This window comes from Dendrobates tinctorius, unplaced genomic scaffold (genome assembly GCF_039654945.1).
Source record: "Dendrobates tinctorius isolate UK_male_01 unplaced genomic scaffold, ASM3965494v1 ptg000086l, whole genome shotgun sequence".
In the NCBI taxonomy this organism is placed as follows: domain Eukaryota; kingdom Metazoa; phylum Chordata; class Amphibia; order Anura; family Dendrobatidae; genus Dendrobates; species Dendrobates tinctorius.
This window is the reverse complement of record NW_027361754.1, coordinates 43,900,800-43,919,372: the sequence shown is the minus strand read 5'-3', so window position 1 is coordinate 43,919,372 and position 18,573 is coordinate 43,900,800. Positions and strand designations below refer to the sequence as shown.

General features: G+C 41.8%; 1 protein-coding gene across 13 annotated transcripts in view; it reads left to right on the top strand.

Moving 5' to 3' along the window:
• AGRN (agrin) overlaps positions 1-18,573 on the top strand; it is a 719,629-nt gene that overhangs the window by 605,827 nt on the left and 95,229 nt on the right. For all 13 annotated transcript variants that reach the window (XM_073585333.1, XM_073585332.1, XM_073585329.1 and 10 more), the window contains 5 exons: positions 453-577; positions 4,565-4,670; positions 7,000-7,350; positions 7,483-7,647; positions 9,735-9,862. In XM_073585333.1, coding sequence (XP_073441434.1) covers positions 453-577; positions 4,565-4,670; positions 7,000-7,350; positions 7,483-7,647; positions 9,735-9,862 — 875 coding nt within the window. The remainder of the gene's footprint in view (positions 1-452; positions 578-4,564; positions 4,671-6,999; positions 7,351-7,482; positions 7,648-9,734; positions 9,863-18,573) is intronic.

Genomic DNA, 18,573 nt, shown 5'->3' with positions numbered 1-18,573 from the left:
TGAAAACTGTGTGATACTGACTGGGGTCAGAAAGAGATTGTATGTGAACTGACACTTATCGGACACCTCTGAGGATAACAGGGAGCCAAGAACCTGTGTGGCGATCCAACAGGTAACGGTTTTCACAGCCGTGTGTTATACTGACCGGGGTCTGTAAGAAGTATTTTTCAGTGAGAGACTGTATTCATGTGTTAAAGCTGAATGTTTAAAAGACATTGTAATGGCTATTGGAACTGTCTAAATAATAAACCAAATGGACTCGTTTTAACCCTGAGCGTGCCAGTGTTTACCTCAAAGACCTACAAAATGAGTAATCCCCGTCCACTCACATGGTGGAACGTTACAAATGTTTTTAGAATCTAGATGGCTTATATATTGTCAGATTGAAATTTCAATAACTTGTCACTAAATCTTTGGAACTACAATATAGTTTTCTATTTTTTTTTGTCCAGATCCATCAGCTCCTAAATCTTGCAGGGATATTCAATGCCAGTTTGGGGCAACCTGTGTGGTAATTGGAGGTACTGCCCATTGTGAGTGTCCATCACCTCTGTGCCCAGAATCGAATCTAACTAAGGTAAGCCTCATGGTTTATTGTATTCACAAAATATAAGTGAAAGTCCCCCATTTACTTAAAGTAAATCTGGCCATATACATGAAGTAATTCTTGGCTGAAAGTAAGTTTGGCCTGCAGCTATTTCTCCCAACTCCCTCATACACAGAAATGGTCATCTCAGGATAGAGGAGAAAGTCTTGACCAAATATATCTCAAACCTCTGAAAACTAAAAGATTGGTCATTCAAATTTCAACTGTTTGATCCTTCTTCCCTCTGACATCTCCTGTCGGCCAGAGTTGAAGGCTCTTATGGTCAACTGGTCCAGCCAAAATCGACATCTTCAGCTGACTTTCATGCCTTGTGTATGGGGTCCTTTGGATTTTCTTTAGGTTCTAATTTATCTCCCAGGGGCCTCCTATATCCTGACCCACAAATGTTGGCCTCTCTGACCAGCATCTTTGAGCATGAACGAAATGGTCCAACCCCTTGTAAAAGTGGCAGATCTACCTTCTGTCCTCCTCCAAGGATCCCTTGATCAATAGCAATCTATGGTGATAATCTGAATATTAATTCACTGAGAACTTTTATGTCTAGGTTCCCGTTTTCTCTGTAGACATGGAATAAACGTGCACTAGAGTAAGCCAATTATATTGTGCGGCAGAAAGAATATCTATTTTTGTTTTGTGCTTTTTTATGGGTTATACTCTGACCCTAAACTAAATTCCCAAGAGAAATACCCACAGCAGTCAATTTTAGATTTGGTTTTGACTTTTTCCAAAAATGTACGATCGTAGGGCCTCTCTTCATTCATTGCCGGAATGTCTAAGCCTAGAAATCCTCTGCACTGCTGAACCCAGATGGACGCATCGGGGAAGCCTACCAATTTCACAGGCTGATTATATCAACAAGGAAACACTTGACCTACATACAGAGCACATCCTATTCAGAAAACCACACAGTGTGAGGCCATATCCAACATGGAGACACAAAAAGGCCCTCTGCTCATATCATTGCATGAATATTTGATTTCTCCGGTTGACCTTAACATTGCATGGATTTAATGATTTGTACATCACTGAGTAAATATAATTTTATTTTTTCCTTATTGGAGTTTGTAGGAAATTTATTAAGAGGTGTTATTCACACAGTTATGCATCATTATATTGATTATACAGGATATTACATATGTATGTGTTAATATTGAATCTGCAATATTAATATCTTAAATCTAATCTTTAATATTGTAAATTGTATTTTAATTATATTTTTTTCATTATTAAATCATTATTCCTCCAGCGAATCAGGATTTGATCACCAGAGGATTCTTTGATAGACAAAATCCCTGATGCAATTAGTATAGCGAATGCTCCATTTCATGGACCCTGTGCTGATGAAATAGACATTCACATTGCTAATGGTTGTGTGCAGTGAACTCACAGTACATGACAGCGGAAGAACAGTAGAGGTGTCAGTCCACTATATAAACAAACTTTTCAGAGATCAATGGTATAACCATAATAAGAAAATTTGTATCGTATCTTATCAGTGAAATATGCTTCTTTCTCTATTTATGATCCACTTCTTATCTACTTCCACATCCTTAATTCTTTATTCACTATGAAAACTGCTAAATTCTATCTTGCTCAAGACCAGACAGAGTGTACGAACAATGAGGAATATCTGCACAGCTGCCTATTATGGGCTATGAAAAGGTATTGGGATGCAGAGCATGAAAGAGAGACAGAAATACAGATTGTCCTTCTGATTTTAAGTGTTTAAAGCTGGACTCACAGCTACACTGCTTAATACTGCTGCTTGATGTCCTCCATGCTGCTACTTCTCAACATGTGTGACTTAGAGGCATGAATTCCATATTTCTCAAGAGCAGCTAGATTGCCCGACTAATGACGAATACATATACAGTGACCTATTTCATGCTAGCTATGGAAAAGTGTTGGGAGGTAGAGCATGAAAGCTAGATTGTCCTTCTGATTTTAAATGTTTACTTTCCCCTCAGTGCTGGACTCACAGCTACACTGCTTAATACTACTCTTTGATGTCCTCCATGCTGCTGCTTCTGAACATGTGTGACATAGAGGCAGGAGAGCGAAAATTCCATCTTGCTGAAGATAGGCTAGATTGCACAAATAATGACGGATTCATATTTAGGTCCCTATTATGTTATACGGCAAGGATGAAGAACGAGATAGAGGCAGAAAGACACATATTGTGCTTCTGATTTGAAGTGTTCTATTTTAACGTCAGTGATGGACTCACATGTATACTGCTCAGTACTGCTGTATAACGTCCCTCATGCTGCTAATTGTTTCTGAACATGTGCTACATAGAAACAGGAGAGCAAGAATCCCTCGTGTCTGGGTAAGCATGTTGCGGGATGCAGTGGTGGACAGGAGGCAGTGCAAGGGTTAACAATTTGAATTAACAGTGGAATACTCCATGGTAACAGATGGGGGATTAAGCAGTACAATTTTCAAAGGATATTCAGAGTTAAAGAACAAAGGATTGAGTAACGGCAGTTCTGTTGAATGTGACTAGAAAGTCAGTAGTGCCTCAGACTGTGAAGTCAAAAGCGCCGACAATGGCTGGTGCAGTGTTTTTTCCCATGGTATCCTGTAGACAACAATGCCCTGTCTTCTGGCGGCAGCGATCTGTCTCTGGTACCTTTCACTGAGCCCCTAGCCCATATGCTGCAGTGGCTGACAAGGGCGCTGGCCAGAGTCCTATACGAGCCCAACATGGCTTGGCAAATATAAACTGACAAAATCAGGAAGCTAGTGTCTGTCCCGTACCCAGTCAATCTTATGTGACACGTGCACTCTACTCATGGATACGGAGCGTACAGCACCTTACTCTCTGGTAGTCACCGGGGACGAACTGCACGTCTCTCCCTGGTCCCCGCTGTTGGTGTCGGGAGACGGCGGACGCTGGCCTGCGCAATGCTGGTGCTCCCAGGATGGAGCACTCCTCTCTCTGAACTGCTGCAGCATGCCGACTTCTCTCTCTACAGCAGTCCCTTTGCAGACGTCAGGGGGCTGCTGCAGCATCGGTACTCGGGGGAGGGGGGGGACGGAGCGCACCACTCGCCTCACTGCGCGCTGCCCCGGGTTGGCGCAAACTCCTCTCTGCTGCGTGCGCTTTTTCTTTTTATCCCCCGCCCCCCTTGGTCAGGAGGTTGGTCCGGCTTACTATTTCTTCCCCCAGGCAACAGGGGATCCAGCCACAACAGTTCCAGCCCCAGCGAGCAGGTACACGCGGTGCGGTCCTCCCCCTTACATCTGTGTGTGCTGTGTCTAAACGACATCACAGCAGCTATTTTCAACAATCTTTTTATTTGGGGATTTTTTCAACAATTTTTGGGAGGGTATTATAGTTATAATCAATACTCTGAGCGCTAAAAATATAAACAGAGTGATCAATTAAACAAGTAGGTAAGAAGTTATTTCCAAAGAAGTATCAAGAGGGAAAACAGGTTACACCAAGAGGAAAAGGATGTGGATGGAAAAGGAAAAATTAGGAAAAGGTAGAGGGGAAGGAAAGAAAAGGGCTGAAGGGGGAAGGTTGGATCAGATAAACGTGGAGAGAAGGGACAGGGGGAACATAGCAGCTATTTTCCACTCACTAGCTAAGAGACAACTGAAGATTAGAAATAGAGGCTGTAGAGGAGAAAATTGCAGGATATAAGTCATATATGACCAGAAATATTCCTCACGTCTACACACAACAGTCTATTCAGGAAAAAATTACCAGAAACAAATTGTACGCTGTAGGTATCACTGGAGACAAGTGTCCTTCTTCCACTATAGCCTGCCTGAATAATACATTAGTCCCTGGTGAACCATTTGACATCACTAATGGTGGCTTGAGATTAGTCATTAGGCACATATAGCCCTTGTTCCAGCTCTTCAATATCTTTGATTTTAATGATGCTTTTTCACTTATCATTTATGTCCCAATATTGCTCAGATGCCTGTGTTACTTTGCTGTAGGTATGCGGCTCTGATGGAGTGACCTATGGAGACTGGTGTCAGCTGAAAACAATTGCTTGCAGGCAAGGTCGGGCCATTACAGTAAAGAACACTGGACCCTGCCAAGGTATCGTGTTTTTCTGATTTTCTTTATCTTGGGCAGATAATAATCTGTTAGTGTTGTCCTATTACACCATCCTTTTTGACATTATGGCACTTTATAAACATGTGCAACAATATTTGTAAGGCTGGTTTCACACTTGCGTTTTTTTGCGCTGTTTTTTGCGCAAAAAAGCATGTGTTTTTTCCCTATACTTTACATGGATGCGCATACACATGCGTTTTTACGCGTTTGTATGCGCATGCGTTTTTTTGTAGTGTGCGCTCGGGCGCACAAAATGCATCCTGTTGCATTTTTTGTGTGTCCGACTTGTCCCAAAAAAACGCAATACAAATCCGACTTGTCCCAAAAAACGCATGCGCACGCAATGCGTTTTTTTCACCCAACCACCCATTATAGCCTATGGGTGTGCTGATGTGCGGATCGTAATGCGCACGGCAGCGCAAAAAAAACGCGCACAAAAACGCATGATGCATTTTTTATGTGCGTTTGCACTGCGCACAGTGCGCAGCGCAAAGAAACGCAAGTGTGAAAGTAGCCTAAGTTTTGCAAAGCAATGATTCACATTTTTGTTATGGAGCATTATTATAAAATAAATAACTGTGTATTTAATGTATCGGTACAAATACAGTTAGGTCCATATATATTTGGACAGAGACAACATTTTTCTAATTTTGGTTCTAGACATTACCACAATGAATTTTAAACAAAACAATTCAGATGCAGTTGAAGTTCAGACTTTCAGCTTTCATTTGAGGGTATCCACATTAAAATTGGATGAAGGGTTTAGGAGTTTCAGCTCCCTAACATGTGCCACCCTGTTTTTGAAGGGACCAAAAGTAATTGGACAGATTAAATAATTGTAAATAAAATGTTCATTTCTAGTACTTGGTTGAGAACCCTTTGTTGGCAATGACTGCCTGAAGTCTTGAACTCATGGACATCACCAGATGCTGTGTTTCCTCCTTTTTGATGCTCTGCCAGGCTTTCACTGCGGTGGTTTTCAGTTGCTGTTTGTTTGTGGGCCTTTCTGTCTGAAGTTTAGTCTTTATCAAGTGAAATGCATGCTCAATTGGGTTGAGATCAGGTGACTGACTTGGCCATTGAAGAATATTCCACTACTTTGCTTTAATAAAGTCCTGGGTTGCTTTGGCTTTATGTTTGGGTCATTGTCCATCTGTAGTATGAAACGATGACCAATCAGTTTGGCTGCATTTGGCTGGATCTGAGCGAGCACACAGTATGGCTCTGAATACCTCAGAATTCATTCTGCTGCTTCTGTCCTGTGTCACATCATCAATAAACACTAGTGACCCAGTGCCACTGGCAGCCATGCATGCCCAAGCCATCACACTGCCTCCGCCATGTTTTACAGATGATGTGGCATGCTTTGGATCATGAGCTGTACCACGCCTTCGCCATACTTTTTTATTTCCATTATTCTGGTAGAGGTTGATCTTGGTTTCATCTGTCCAAAGAATGTTCTTCCAGAACTGTGATGGCTTTTTTAGATGTTTTTAGCAAAGTCCAGTCTAGCCTTTTTATTCTTGATGCTTATGAGTGGCTTGCACCGGGCAGTGAACCCTTTGTATTTACTTTCATGCAGTCTTCTCCTTATGGTAGATTTGGATATTGATACGCCTACCTCCTGGAGAGTGTTGTTCACTTGGTTGGCTGTTGTGAAGGGGTTTCTCTTCACCATGGAGACTATTCTGCGATCATCCACCACTGTTGGCTTCCGTGGGCACCCAGGTCTTTTTGCATTGATGAGTTCACCAGTGCTTGCTTTCTTTCTTTCTCAGGATGTACTAAACTGTAGATTTTGCCACTCCTAATGTAGCAATTTCTCGGATGAGTTTTTTCTGTTTTTGCAGCTTATGGATGGCTTGTTTCACCTGCATGGAGAGCTCCTTTAACCACATGTTTCCTTCACAGGAAAACCTTCCAAATGCAAGCACCACACCTCAAATCAACTCCATGCCTTTTATCTGCTTAATTGAGAATGACATAACAAAGGGATTGCCCACACCTGTCCATGAAATAGCCTTGGAGTCAATTGTCCAATTACTTTTGGTCCCTTTAAAAACAGGGTGGCACATGTTAAGGAGCTGAAACTCCTAAACTCTTCATCCAATTTTAATGTGGATACCCTCAAATGAAAGCTGAAAGTCTGAACTTCAACTGCATCTGAATTGTTTTGTTTAAAATTCATTGTGGTAATGTCTAGAACCAAAATTAGAAAAATGTTGCCTCTGTCCAAATATATATGGACCTAACTGTAAGAAAAAGCTATATTGATGCTTAATTAATTTCTTCTCCTTTTTTTATACTTAAGAAACCATCACCATGGCCAATCTTCAAACACTAGCCCCCTCTGGAACCCCAGCACCACCCATTGGCCGATCACTGCCTACGCCGACAACCCCAAAAGCTCGGCATCCCAGCAAAAAAGTTGACTCTTACCCATTAGTTTTGGAGACTGAAAGTCCTCGAAAGCGTTACAGTAGCACTCACAGGCCGGTGACACAGACACAAGTTGTCCGCACCTCCACAGTAAGACCAAGAGTAACTCTAGCCACTAGGCGCCCCGCTACAACTCAAACATACAATGAATCTGGAAGCGGCAGCGGAGATGAAGACCTGGAAGTGAGCGGAGATCAGGAATTAAGCGGAAATGAGCCGTCAAGTATGTAGACAAGTCTTAAAAGGCTTTTTTGATTGTTGAGTGGGTGTCCAGGTACAAAGTTAAACCTCATCTTAGGTTAAACTTCAGCAGGTTATTGCATTTATTCTCCTATGCTTATTTTTTTTGTTACAGAGGATGGATTTGAGGGTGGAGATGAGCAGCAAGAAGAAGGTGAGGAGAGCAAGGACTTTGACACTACCCCAGTCATGGAGAGAGCGAGTTGCTACAATACTCCTCTAGGGTGTTGCTCTGATGGGAAGACACCAGCCATTGATACAGACGGCACAAACTGTCCAAGTAAGTGGCCCCTTATGATAATATCGGCTTGTTATATATGCGAGAACATTTAGTGGATTTTTTTTTTACACTTCTTAAACATATAAAATATTTCAGGAAACTGCTTGTTAATATTCAGAGCTTTTAGTAGCTACCAACAGAGTGATTTTTGGATAATCCCGGCATCAAGTTATTAGTTAGTCACTGTTTTCTATACTGTGCTTAAAGGATTGTGTCATTAAAGACACATCCTAATATATGGAGGCATTTTGGAGATTGGCTGATCCCAGCCTCCGTCACTCCAGTTGGCTAATTGTGGCCGGATAGCAGCTCTTGCTTCTGGCACATAAAGGGCATATGTGAACTGTTATGACAACTTAATGTCCTGATGGGAAAACCACTTGAAATATAACCCCCTTCCCCCCAAAAAAGTCACATCTTAAAAAAAAAAAAAAAGTTTCAATCTTATTAATGTCAAAAATTCAAATGCAAGTTTCACAATTTTTGGATTTTAGTTTTGTCTATATAGGAAATAAGATGTAGCTCTGCATTGTAAGGTTACACCAGAATACCAATCTACCATGTTGTATCTCAAAAAGCACATCATTTTTTTTTTTATTAATCATTTGCTTTCTAAATAGCCTGCTTTAAAAATATTCTTCCATTTTGTTCTTGTCTAGGGTCTCCAAGTCTTTATCTTTGCAAGAATGTTACAAATCCATCAAAAGTATTGTTCTTGGTTGTTATAGCTTTCTGATTTCCCCTTGTCTCAGTGTTAGAGATAGCAGCAGAGAAGAGGGAAGGAGTTGTACATAGATCGGAGAGGGGAATAAGTATCTAAAATTTATGGAGAGTAGAAAAATAGGAAAAAAAACTCATGGAGATGAAATAAGTGCAGGATAGAAGCTGTGCTGATTTATAAATGAAGAGTTCACTTCCAGCCTATATTAGGCTGTGAGCACACATTGCGGTTTTTGATTTGTTTCCGCAGCATTTTTGAACAGCGAGGAATTGCATCAAATCCACAATGTAGTACAGTAACAATGATAGTCAATGGGAATTTGAGAATTGCTGTGCACATGTTGCGTAAAAATCCGCACGGATTCCCTGCTTTTTTTTTCCGCAGCATGTCAATTCCTTGTGTGGAAACGCAGCGTTTCTGCACTCATTGACTATACATTGAGTAAGGCAAATCCGCACATCAAAAAATGCATGACAATCCGCAAGAAATCCGCAAGTAATTTGCAAGAGATCCGCATAAATGCCGCATGAAATCCGCAAGCATTTTGGCCTGCGTTTTCTATCAAGAGATGCAGATTCTGTGTGGAAAATTCCGCAGGCCAATCCGCAACGTGTAAACAAACCATTATTGAGAGAAACACTTCCAGAAGAAAAGTGTCTGAAACTTGGATCAGGCTACAAATTGGATATTGAGAGGTCTAAAAATGAATGAGGATTTCAGACTGCAGCTTAGTGCAATTTTATTCAATAATCACCAACATATGTAAAACATTTTTTTTTATTTCCAAAAAATCAAAAAGTAACAAAAATCAAAACTGGTAAACACCTCTATACTACAGCTAGCTGTTTCTCCTTCCTTGTAGGAGACGGTGAGTGTAGACCTCCTTGCATGATGCATGACGATGATGACGACAAGGGGATTTGACCAGGAAATATTGAATGCAGAAATAATTAAAAAAAAAAAAAGAGTTCTATATTTCCTTTTTAATTTTTGGATGTAATTGTCTAACTCTTCTGACTATTTTGTCCTCATAACTGCCTATTCTTTTTTTTTTTTTTCTTTACTGCCCACCTAGTACAGGGTCCGTATTAAGCCGCTTCTAAAGGGAAGTTGTCCTGACTGGTAAAGTGATGTATTACAACAGGATGGCGCTACATATACATCCCCACTGTAAATCAATTACTAACCTTCCATGGTTCAGCCTTGTGTCATGCTACTAACCCTGCACCAGACACTGGCCATAAAACTTCTCACCTGTCAGATGGGCCTAGGGAAAAGCAGTAGGCAATATCTGGATATTTGGTGCTAGCCAATCATTGCACCATCCATTAATTTGTATATGTATCCTTCTCTTATTTCCTCCCAGAAACGAAAACATTTGAAGGTGTTCTCATTGTTGAGGAGTTGGAAGGTCAAGAGGTCTTCTACACCCCAGAGATGTCTGACTACAAGTCTGAGCTGTTTGGCGAGACGGCCAGGAGCATTGAAAATGCAGTAAGTTTCTCTTGACGTAAGATTACTGTCGAGAAGTCAATCATCAAATTCAAGGCTGTTCACATAAATGGGTTTAATTAATATAGACTAATACTACATCTAAAAGGTAAAATAGTGTGGGGAGGTGTACCGGCATGGATAAGTATTGAAGCCCTTGATACCAAAGAGCAGATTTTTGTAGGACCAATTGCCTTCCTATAAACGTTCGGTTTAATTTTCAGAGAAATGGAAAATTCCACATAGTGTGACTGCCATAACGGCACAGGCTACATAATCGAAAACTTCAAAGCCGTATTAGTAGTCAGGCAGACAGTAGTTTTCGCTCAGGCATATTATATGGGTACATCCAATTAGCTTCTAACCAGCTGCTGGCAGGGACTCTTGACAAGGTGCTGTTGAGCGTTACTGAGAATGGCTTCACTGCTGAATATTGATATTTCTGGGTGTCTTACTATGCATTTCTATAGTTTGACATTGTTATTATGCCCTAATATTACTGAGTATATATCTTGTATACCATTTGGCATGTTGATATTGTAATTCTACTGCGCTTCAGTAGAGTTTGCCTTGTGTGTTTTTAATAACTTGGAAAATTTCTTGGTGTGTCATAGTCTTGAAGAACACAAACAAGAAGTATTCAGCTCACCCCTCTTCACTCCTGATCACACCTCCGACGCACGGAAACACCCTGATCCGGGTGTATAGTGCATGCACAACATAAAGAAGGATTTTTCCAGCGTCTCCAGGAGATAAAATAATAATTGCTTTATTGAGAATATAAAATCTTCATACCATCAGGTAAAAACGACATAAAGAGGCGTATGGAGGGGAGCAATTTCCTACGCGTTTCACCCTGAAAGGGCTTAATCATGGAATGCGTAAGAAAGGTCTCCAAGCAAATATTTAAACACATCAAGAAAACAGGTGAACCAATTAGATGAAAAACACACCCATTCGTTTTGCATGAAAAAAAAAAAAAAAAAAAAAAAAAAAAATTTAAATCAACTGTGCAAAGGATGGAGACCAACACACAAAAAAATTTGTAAATGACAAAAAAGATGAGAGGAAAAAAGAAAGAGAAAAAAAAGGAAAAAATACTAATGTATAATGTAAACAGTTAAAAAACACACATTAATGTTATAAAGAAGCCATAGTATATTTTGATGGTGTTATAACAAGTCTTGCGATTCACAAACAATTTATATACAATTTATTGACAAAAAGGGAAAAAAAAAAAAACACCCAGAAAAAAAAAAGAAAAAAAAAATTACCATTTTTTTTTTTTTTTTTCTTTTCTTTCTCTCTGTTATTTCTTCCTGCTTTTGTTTCCCTCTTCCTACTTATATTCCCTTTTCTTTTGTTATGGGGAAAATAGGGTAACATGGAAGAGAAAAGGTTGCCTAAGAATACTGCATGATTAGATCTCTCCTCTTATTCATACCATGCGGCACTCTAGTACCCACTTTGTAGATCCAGAAAGACTCTCGATTGAGAATCTTTCTGCGGTGGTCCCCTCCCCTAGTTGGTTTGTACACCTTTTCAATGCCAATGAATGTAAGGGAATCCAGGCACCTATTATGAATAGTAATAAAGTGCCTCGAGACTGCAGAAACATTTACTGCCGAAGGATTTAGTGTATCAGACATATGTCTGCGTATCCGCTGTTTAAGAGGACAAGTCGTACAACCTACATATTGAATTGAGCAAGAAGTACATTCAATAAGATAAACAACATTAGGGGTATTACAATTAATAAAATCCCTAATGTTGTAAGTTAAACCAGTAAACATAGAATTGAATGATTTGCATTTCTTAACATGTTTACATGAAATGCAAAAATTATGCCCACAGCCAAAAAAGCCAATACATGATAACCAATTTTTGGAATTACTTTTTTTTATTATTATTACTGACTACTAAACTAGGTGACAAAATATGGGCTAAATTGGGCGCCCTTTTTGCTACGAAATTAATTTTATTTTTTTCTAGAATATGGCAAAGTAAATTATCCTGTGATAAAATCGGTAAATGTTTTTGTATTATTTTTACAATATCCTTGAATTGCGGAGAAAAATTGGTAGAAAAAGTTAATTGATGATTGATATTGTGTTTATTTTTGTGATGGTCTGAAAAAAGATCCGATCTATCAATTTGATTCACTATCTTTTGGGCTCTGTTCAGACACCAGTTGGAATACCCCCTATGTTTAAGTTTGGTAATAGCTTTATTAGTTTCATGTGGGAGAAGATCAGATCTAGAACAATTACGTTTAAGTCTGATCAATTCTCCAATGGGGATATTTTTCACAGTATGTGGAGGGTGACATGAACTGGCTAACAAAATGGAATTGGAGTCAGTTTCCTTATGGTAGGGAAGAATGTCAATTATGTTGTGGTTACCAAAAAGAGTCACATCCAAATAATTGATGGTATACGGATGGACTGAAAAAGTAAATTTAAGGTTAAAAGAATTTTGATTGAGATGATTTATGAAGGAATGTGCTGTAGCAACATCTCCCTTCCAGATAAATAATAGATCATCAATATAACGTGTATAAAAAATTATATGTTCTGAAAAATTATTATCATCATCAAAAATATATATATAGTCTTGAAGAAGTGATGGCCATCAAGCATGGAGATTTTTACCCCGAATTTTATCATCAATTCACAAAATAAATATTTTACTTGTGGATATTACAGCAAGTTTTACGTTAATTAACGCCTATACCCCTCCTTCTGAGCTTTCTCTAAGCGTCACATTTTACCAAAAGATGAGAGTCAAAAAGCCCAAAACCATGAGGTCGACAAATAGGTCTCTGGTGTGACCAGTATGAGTTACTTTGCAATTTGTTCTCCGGGATCATTACCTTTGAAAATAAGTCTCCATAGTTGGGTATTTTCAATGAGAACCCTGAACCCATTTTTACATCAGGTGAAAAATGAGGATGCAAGGGCTACATTTTTATGGGAAGTGCTCCTTGCGGGGCATCTTCAGTTCTTAGTCACACATCTGTGTAGTTATATGTCAGCAAAATTGAACTGTTTTTTTATTTGTGTGCTGGTCCATTTTTCATCCGTTTTTGGTTGGTCCATCCGCATGTCATTTCCCGAGCCTCTTTTAACAACTGGTTAGTGAATAGTAGACGGCACACAGAGTTCAATTGGGCGAGTTTGGTTAGCAAAACGGACCAAAATAGGACATGTCTTGTCTTTATATCTCTTTATATGTGGCCAGAAAAAAATGGACATGACAACGACTGTCAGGTCACTCTTGTCTTTCCCACCGTAGTTCTCCCACAGGTCATTCCATGGAGAGGTGCATGTGCAGATCGATAATCCGGTTCTCATCAGGACCTTACTGTGCATGCATCGCCCCAAGGAATGATGAACGTTCTCTGATGGGAAAAGCAAGAGTAACCTAAGGAAGGCGGTAGGTGGGGAAAGTAGGAGAGCGGGCAGGAGAGCCGCAAGTGACGTATCCCACTTGGCTGCACTTGCGGCTTATTTGCACAAAGACGAGGATTTCTAAAACAAGGGTATGGAATTAATCAACATTTCAGCGACTTTAGGGTGTGTGCACACGCTGCGGATTCTACTGCGGTTCCGCGGCGGATTTGGCTGCTGCGGGTCCGCAGCAGTTTTTGCTGCGGTGTACAGTACCATTATTCCCTATGGGAATAAAAAAACACAGTGCAGACAGTGCGGATTTTTCCGCACGGTTTTCCTGCGGTTTTGAAACCGCAGAAAGAATTGACATGTCAATTCTTTCTGCGGATTCCTATCTCCACCATTGTGGAGATGGTGAAACCGCAGGGCCAAACTGCAGGATAATCCGCAGATAAACTGCAGGTCTTTTGACCTGCGGATTTACCTGCCGATTTTACAAAATCCGCGCGGCCAAATCTGCACCACATTCAAAAACGTGTGCACATAGCCTTAGGTTATGTGCACAAGCTGCAAATTCACCAGCGGATTTTTCAGTGCGGATCCGCAGGTAAAACCGCAGGTAAAATGACCTGCGGTTTTACCTGCGGATTGGCCAGCGGTTTTCCCCTGCGGTTTGACACCTGGACAATGGAATAGGTGGCAAACCGCAGCGGAATCCGCAGAAATAATTGACTTGTGAATTCTTTCTGCGGATTTAAAACCGCAGCTTTTCTGCAGTGAAAAAAACGCAGCATGTGCACTGCGGATTGTAAATCCCATAGACTTGCATTGTACTGTACACTGTCTGCAGAACTGCTGCGGATCCGCAGAGGCCAAATCCGCTGCGGATCCACAGCAGAATCTGCAGCGTGTGCACATACCCTTACACAGATGACATTAGTTTGGGGTGTAAAATCCACCTGACAAGTTCTCCTTAAAGGGTTTTTTCTCTTTCCAATGATGACATCCCATTGACCGCAGCCTGTCTAAATACCTTATAAGAGCTCACAGACGTCATAAAGGCTTCACTGCGGCTCTTTACTTAGTTCTGCTCTTGGAAGGAGGGACCGGATCCGGCAGTGACATTCTAGACGTTGTAATGTGTTGATTAAACTCCACTTGGGCCATGTTTGCAAAGAAAAGGCCAACAGCTTAGAATACAATGAGAACCAAAATAACAGTCTCTCCGCTCACAACCTTGTCAGATCGCAAAGGGCATAATTTAATTAACACCTTGTTAAGCCGAGATGCGGTGGCAGCTGAAAAAAAGTAAAATAATTCTGCTTTTGACATTTGAAAGTAAAGTTCACCTTTTTCTTTCCTTCCCTATTTTTACATCTCCAATTTGAGACCAATTTATTAGCAATTTGTTTTTTTATAGAATCCATATATTTACTTTAAAGTTTGAAGGTGGAATTTCTGTAATTAAATTTCAGACATGTGTGAAAAGCTTACGAAAGCTCGGCGTAAAGGGCTCAGAATATGGTAATGTCGCCTATATCATCCATATGTATAATATTATTGGTAGAAGAGAATAGGAGATGGGATTAGATGGCGGTATTACTTTATTATTACATCGTATAAAAACGGCACATAAGCAAAGCAATGAACTTCTCTTAATGGGGTTTTCTCATCTAAGTCAATCAATTTACAACGAGAGCCGCCATGGAGATCATGGGATCGATCCACAGAAATCCTCCATAGTTGTGCCTTAAAAAGGTACATAAACAGGTTTCCGGTTGGGATAACAGCTTAAAAGTCGATGGAGGTCAATAAATCGTTGACCTAAATCCTTTTATAGTTAAAAGTCATGAAAATGGTTTTAAATTTTTCTATTTTTGCGTAGGAGTTCTGATCACAAAGATTTGGGACTTTTAACCACCAATCATCATTTCTAAATATTCCTGCAGTACCACAATATCTGGACTATTTTAATTATTTCCTTGTCTGCACTGACTGGGAGTGCACTAGAGAAGAAGCTGGACAAGGCAAATGCTGTTGCTATTCAGCCTTTTGTTTAAAAGGGTTTATCCAAGATGAGGTTGAGATTCTATTAACTATTCATGCTGTCCCACCAAAGCAGTGGTTGATTGGCTGAGGTAGATGACTTTTTTTTGCAATGCATGGTGCAGCTTTAGATTAGCCGGTCAGAGATGTTTCCACTCATGGAAATGTGTGTAATTTCAGGCAATAAAGTAGAGGATTGATTTTTTTGTGATACGGTAGCGTCATGATCCAGGGTGGATCTGACAGATTAAATGCACAAGTAACCTTTTTTTTTCCTGTGAGCTGTTTTGCTCAGGGTTGGCTTTGTTCACCGGTGGCCAGTATGGTCATTGCACTTGTGCTTAGAGATTGTTTTGCCCCGGTGGCCAGTATGGTCATTGCACTGGTGTTTTTAGAGATAGTTTGCCCCCGGTGGTGGTTAGAGTAATTGCACGGGAATCACTAACAGGTGTGTTTGCTCTATAAAGGTGTGTCAGTAGTGCTCACTCACGTTGGTGATATTATTATTGTTGGGCTTTCCAACCATCCTGGGTGAAGGAAGGAGCTGGATGGGGAGCTGGAGGAGAGTCCAAGGCGGCTCATTCAGAGTCCTGGAGTGGCAGCCATGGTGTCAGCGAGGAGTTCGAGTAAAGCATGGTGGAGTGGCAGCTATGGTGTCAGTGAAGAATTCCTGCAAAGCTTGGTGGAGTGGCAGCTATGGTGTAGAGCTGCACTCAGTTTTCTGGACTCGGTTGCTGGACAGCTGCACTCAGGTGCTTGACTCTGTTGCTCCAAGGCGGCACTCAGTGCTGGATGCTGTTGCTGCAAAGCTGCACCCACATGTTGGACACAATGGAGGAAGATGCACTCAGGTGTTGGTCTCTGTTGCCAGGAGCAAGTGCATGAGAGCAAAGCTAAGTGTTTCCCTGTTTGTCACTTTTCCTCATGTTGGTGTTAGTGCAGTGGTGGGGCCAGTGCCTGCGCCACCTAGCTCCCTATCAAGTGATAGGTGTAGTGTGTGCCAGGGCTACAGGTTCCTGAGCGGCGCCCGGTGCGGAACCGGCATAGGGAACGTTAGGAGCGTTAGGGACACTGACTCGGGGGAGTGCAGGAGGTCTCCACGTTCCCCGTTCCCTATTGCAGGGCCCTCCGTTGTAAATATTTCCCTATCCCCCTTTGTCTTGTTGTATTAGTTACCGGCCTGCGGGCCGCGTCACACTGGACAATTACACGTGCCGTGTCCTGTTGTACTAGTTACCGGCCTGCTGGCCGTGTCACACAGGACGGGGCACGTGACAGGTAGGTGTTGTGTGGTTGAAGGCGCCTAAAGTGAAACTTTTACACCAGGAAAGTGAGCACTTAGCTGCGCTTCTGGTCTGCTGGAAGAATTCATAAGCTATCCAGAAAACTACAGTAAAGTCTATGATATTATGTTCTCTTAGACTCTTCTCTTGATGTTCTATCCTAAGGGAAGAGTCAGATGGCAATATAACTCGAACAAGGATCTCAACACAATCCTTGTACTGGCTTTTGACTCTCCCAACCTGAGCGTAACAATATGTATTTATATGCCGCTGTCACGTTCAGGTTGGGAGAACCACCAGCCAGTCCGAGCATTGCTTGCGATTCCCTTCTGAGTTATACAGACTCTACCCTAAGGATAAATCATCAATAGCAAAACAGTGGACAATCTTCTTTAAAGGGATTGTTCGGTGATATTAAGTTATCATCTGTCCATTGGATGGGGTGATAACTTGGTCAACAATGAGGTCCTACTGGTGGGACCTTCGCCAATTAACGATAAACTAGTTAATTTTTTTGTGGCGCCCCTGAGGGTTCAGTCACCACAGAGGTACTGCATCTCATCCAGAGGTGTGGTATTCCGCTCTCAGGTAAGGAAGGGACACTACCCAGAACCCAGACACTTGCATCCAACACTACACCTCTCAGGCGCAGGGAGGGACTGGGTAGAGGGTGTTGGTGGAGAATGCAGCAGGGGGGGAGCTGAAGGAAGTGACAGTGAAGGGAGTGAGACAGTGCTGGGGACTGGAGCAGTGAGAAGCTTGTCCCTAGACTGGACTAGAGAAGAAAGAGAAGTGAACAGAAGGGGTCCTAGGGGCACGGGAAGTGAGGAATCCACCCGTGGTGCCTGAATCCACGCTGACTTTAGTCAGGTGGAGGGACCAGGTCGCAGTAGGGGACCGGCCACAGACTAGTGGAGAAACTAAGGACTCAGCTAGAAAACCGGAGGTTGCAGTATCTGCATGTGCTGCAGCCAACTCCATACACATTCGCTGAAAAGGCAGCCAGTTAGGATCAAGGGGGCTAAGAAAACGTTGCCCAACAGGATCTGAGGCTGCTGGCTTGGGACACTGTGTGTGAAGGCACAGGGCAGGAGAGGTGGGAGCCAGAGCAGTGAGACGGCCAGGAAAGGAACATCTTAAGGGGTTCTGACACGGTGTACCAAGAATTACTTAAGAGCTGGCTGGACCACCGACCCGGAGGACACAGCACCCTGGCTGGGGATTGTAACTGGAAGAACTGTTAGTAAAAGTGTGAAGACTGCACTCCACTGTGTCCTCTGACTTATTTACAGCGACACTTGCCTTGCACCCGGACTACAACCACCAACATCATCTTTAACGCCTATAACTGCCCTGGGGCTTAGCTCTACCCGTGGAGAGCTGTAACAACTCTGCTTCATCATCAACAGCCCCAGCGGTCTCTTTTGCAGCATCGGCATCATCTTCCTTGCCGAACACCATGGGTGGCGTCACGAATCAGCCCCATCTTTACTCCCTAAAATCATCATCTTCTATATTTTCATTGCACGCCCAGGGCTACGGACTGGATCACTGCTGCCGTGACATCCCCTTTAAGAACTGACCGGCCCGGTACCGAGTAACCCCGGCCCTAGGGGGCGCTGCATTGTCATTCTTGGAAATTTGGAAGATGTGGCTGTTGGGGCTCCAGACAACCAAACAACAAATCCCCACATCATTGCACGACAGCTCTAACTTTTTATACTAGTTATATGGGCTTTTAGATCCGATCTCTGAGCATGGTTTCCTAGCTTTTCTCCTTCTCTTCCACATCACCGGTACATTTCTGTTCTTCTCATCTTTTTTACTGATAGCTGAGGAAGAAGCACCATTGCCTACTGAAGAGCAGATAAGGGATTTGAAGCTGCACAGTCATAAGAGATAATATTTTGGAATCCCTTCTAAGAAGTCTATGCCAAAAGGCGCAGAAGAAATCCTTGTCTCTGGCCTTATCCTCCATCTGTTTCATTACTCC